Below are 4,601 nucleotides of genomic sequence, written 5' to 3'. Positions count from 1 at the left end.
ATTTATTAAAGAGAGGGATGTTGCCGTTTCAAAATATTTAGAACTATGTTTTCAATACGACTTTAAAGGACAAATCTTGCAAGATTTTAATTATGTAACACGCAAAGAAAAACTTTTAGTTCATAAAAAAATAATCAAATCTGTATTTGGATCAATTATAAAACCTTTTTTCTAATTTTTTTTAGAATGTTACGATATAATTTAGTATACAAATCTAAATCTTGGAGAAATCTTGCTTGGTTAAACTTTGAACTGTATGAATCGTTTGTCAGTATGTTCGAGTGTAAAGGCAATGGTGAAGAAGAAAGCGATAATAGAGAATTATATGTCCGTGTAAAAGGTCATATTCAATCTGAAGTGCAAAAGCACTTTGACCACAACGGAATATCTTTAATAAATATTATTTTAACAAGTCTAAATGATGTTATTGTGAAATTTAATCAAAGTATTAAATTAAATCAAGATTTACTCCAAAACAATTCTTTGTATGCTTACGAAAAAATGTTTGCTTTTTTAAAAGAAAATAATATTCCAGAAGAGAAAATTGACGAGTTTAAAAACTCGTGTCGAGAATATCGCAAAATGATTGAAGAAAATAGTAAACTCGAGTTTGAAAAATTTGTTAGAAATGATTTGTATTTAATGTACTGTAAAATTATGAACGATATTTTTAATCTTTAATATATGTGTCTATAAAAAAAAATTTTTTTTAGTCAAGTAAAAATAAAAGTTATCAATTGTTCTCCAAACACAAAAGAAAGAATATGTTTTGAAAACGAAAAAGGATTTCAAGATTGTGAAAAATTTATAGAAAACGGATATATATAAAAATAATTTTCCATCAAAGTGCAATATTAATAATACACCTGTCGGTCGCCAATTCATAAAAGATATTGATATGAGATGATTGGTTTGTTTGTTTATGTCTTTGGCAGTGTCGAAAAATGGTCGCTTTAAAATAGTTGGACAGTTTTGTTGAAATGATTTGGAAATTTAATAAAGTTTGTTCTTTAAAATTTATTCAACAAGCGGCTTTGAAATGTTTACAAGAAAATTATAGCACGGACATTTATCAAGTTTCTTTTTCAAATTTTGACGACTGGATTAAATTATTTACGCTCGAAATGAAATGTTTAAATTTGACAAATGCTGAAATTTTAATCTTATTACAATACTTTAAAAACCGTTGTCCGTTTTATTATTGTCAACGTTTTGATGCTTTTTATTTTTATTATATCAATAATAAAAATAAAGAAAAATGGTTGACTGAAATAAATTAAATAATAAAAAATGTTGAAAATATCGAATGGTATGACGATTAACTTTTTTGATTATTTTATTTAATTATAAAAATAATGTGTCTTCTCCATATCATGTCGGAAGAAAAATTGAACATTTTTTTGCGACTCTTATACGAACAAAATTGTTTTTGTTCAGCTACATTAAACGAAATTCAAGTTTCCATGCTGTTGTGTGAAGACAATGAAGACACGTGGCAAAGTTTTTTTATGCACGTTGTTGATTTTAATGAATATCCGCAAAATTTAAGAGAGTTGTTTTTCAAACGATAAAAGAAAATTTTGGCAATTATTTTAATGAAAACTTTGACAATTTTTATACGTTTTATAATTCGGAAATGTTTGAAAAATGTAATTTTTTAACTAAGATGAACGATCATATTGCCAATTGGAACGAACAATTAAGTTCATTTGTATATTGTTATTTAGCTTATAATTATTTAAATAATTTTTAATTTTTTTTAGATGATTAACAAACAAATAATTATTGAAAATGTAATCCATTGTCAAACAAAGGAAGAATTTAAAACTTATACAAAAAGTCTAAATCCAGAAGAAATAATATTTTTGACAGCTTATTTGTCTTCTTTAAATAATAAAAGTTTTTTTAACAACGATAAAATCATGTATTTTTTATGGTTTGTAAAATTTTTATTTTTGTTTACATTTTCAGAATAAATTATTTTTTAGTCAACTAAAAAAAAAATGAAACTATCAAGTGAACAAAAATTAGCTTTTAAATGGCTAGATGACGGAGAAAATTTTTTCATAACAGGCGGAGCCGGCTGTGGAAAAAGTTATTTAATAGATGCGATTGCCAAAAGTGAACAAATTTATAAACAAATGACTGTCACAGCAAGTACAGGCATAGCCGCCTATTTATTAAACGGGAGTACCGTTCATTCTTTTGCTGGAATTGAAACTGGCACCAAAAGTGATGACTATTATGTTCGGTACATGCATCCAGAAGTACACAAAAGATGGTTACAAACAGATGTCCTTATTATTGACGAAATATCAATGATAAACGCTGAAACTTTTGATTTATTGCACCGATTAGGTTGTAAAATTAGAAAATGTGAAGACGAATTATTTGGAGGGATCCAAGTCATTGTGTGCGGCGATTTTTATCAATTAAAACCCATTGTCGGAAATTATGCTTTTCAGTCTTCCATTTGGAAACAGTATATTGTAAAAGTGTTCAATTTAACAACGTGTTTTAGACAAAAAGATGACTTGCAATTTTTCAATGCGCTCAACGAGTTACGTTTAGGTCAAGTGTCTGCCGACTCGATAGAATATTTGACAATAAGGCATTTTATTGACGAGGATTCAATCAACGACGAATATACGCGTTTGTTTTTTAGAAATTTATCTGTTCAATTTTATAATCAAAAGAAAATGAAAGATATTAAACATAAAGAATTTACTTTTTATTCCAAAGATGTCATAAGAGATCCAAAGGCGTCGGCGTTATTTCGAATTCATCAAGTTCTTACAGTTAAAGTCAATGCGATTGTTATGCTGATTAAAAATATAAATGTCGAGGAAGGTTTGTGTAATGGTGCAATTGGAAAAGTCATTCAAATTGAAAATGACGGAGTTTGGATATTGATGAACAATCGTGAAATTAAAATTGAAGCTGTGAATGAAGATATTTTAGACAATGCCCATTCGACCATCGCTTCTCGTGTTGGAATTCCGCTGCAATTAGCCTTTTTGTTAACCGTACACAAAGCGCAAGGAAGCACCATGAAAAAGATAGTTTTGAATTTTAATGAAAATGCATTTAACCCTACTCTTTATTATGTTTCGTTGTCGAGAGTTTGCAATATAAACGATGTTTATATTTTGCATAAAAATAAAGATCAACTTGAAAAAATTTTTAAAAATATAAAGATTAATCAACTTGTTAACGGTTATTATCAACAATTTGTAAAATAATTTTTTTTTTAGGTATAAACAATGAATTTCAAAGAAACTAAAAATGAAGAAACCTTAAAAAATGGAAACATTTATAGCGAATACTTTTATTACATCATGGACAACTATAAAAACGAAGATGTCATTGAAGAAAAAGAATTGAATTATCAACTTCAATCACCTGATGACATTGTTTTTCATATCAACGAAAAAACCCAACACGGTTTTGAAATTGAACTAGACAATTGCAAATCTTTTTTAGAAGTATTTCAAAATTTTCTTATCGCTTTTAATATTGTGACATTATGTGCCAAAACTATCGATAATGGTTGGTGCAAGATAATAAAAAGGTGTTACAATTCTCCTGTCTATTTCATTAAGCCGTTAACAGGACTTGTAAATTTACAGTATGTTAAAGATAACAATATCCGCTCTGTATTTAATATTTTAGAGAATGACAGTCAATGGCGCATCATCAGATTATGCAATTTTAAAATCAAAAGTCTAATTCGTTTGACCGAAACTTCAATGTCAAACTTAAGAAATTTTAATTTATCTGGAAAAAGAAAAATAAATGAAGAAGACAATGATGAAAAGAAGTTTTGCAAATATCGAAAAAACAAAATTGCAGATGTATGCCATAAATATTATAAAAAAAATAAAGACAAAATTGCAAAAAAACAGCTTGAATATTATGAAAAAAATAAAGACAAAACTGCAAAAAAACCGCTTGAATATTATGAAAAAAATAAAGACAAAATTGCAAAAAAACAGCTTGAATATTATGATAAAAATAAAGACAAAATTGCAAAAGCTAGACTTGAATATTATGAAAAAAATAAAAACAAAATTTCAGAAAAATATCATGAAAAAAATAAAGACAAAACATTGGACGAATGGGAAGGAGAATGGAATCGTCCACATGACGGCAATATTCGTCGTCCGGAACGTGGACAGTTTTAAATTTTAATCAGAAAAAAAAAATGTTTTTAGATTACAGCGGATTATTTGATTCAGGTCTTTGTTTTTATGCTGCTTTAATGATCGGTTTGTTAATTCGAAAATGGAAAACCAACACCTTAAAAAAATGGAATCTTAAATTATTTGAAAACAACTTGTCGGATTTTAGTTCTGAAGACGAAATACATCGAATTTTATTTGAAAACACCGAAGATGGTCACTTGTATACGGCCTTACAATCTTTAAAAAATAAATGTTACAATATGACATATGAACATCTTTTAGAATTTTGCGAAATAATTTACGAACCTCCTTTTGACAAATTAAATTTTAAAATTTTTAATTTGAGAAAACAAACAAAAAGAGTTCGGCTTTTACATCCTCGAATAAAATCACAATACAAAAAAAAATTGGAAGTAT

The 4,601-nt window shown here is 27.2% G+C and overlaps 1 protein-coding gene across 1 annotated transcript; it reads left to right on the top strand.

The window, feature by feature from the left end:
- Positions 1-2,003: 2,003 nt before the first annotated feature.
- LOC136075739 (ATP-dependent DNA helicase PIF1-like) lies at positions 2,004-3,242 on the top strand. The gene has a single exon (XM_065789174.1). It carries the CDS (start codon positions 2,004-2,006, stop codon positions 3,240-3,242), a length of 1,239 nt encoding a protein of 412 aa, XP_065645246.1.
- Positions 3,243-4,601: the final 1,359 nt, after the last annotated feature.

The sequence above is a fragment of the Hydra vulgaris genome, chromosome 02 (assembly GCF_038396675.1).
Source record: "Hydra vulgaris chromosome 02, alternate assembly HydraT2T_AEP".
Taxonomy (NCBI): domain Eukaryota; kingdom Metazoa; phylum Cnidaria; class Hydrozoa; order Anthoathecata; family Hydridae; genus Hydra; species Hydra vulgaris.
Note: the sequence above shows the minus strand (reverse complement) of the source record. Positions and strands in the feature narration are given on the sequence as shown.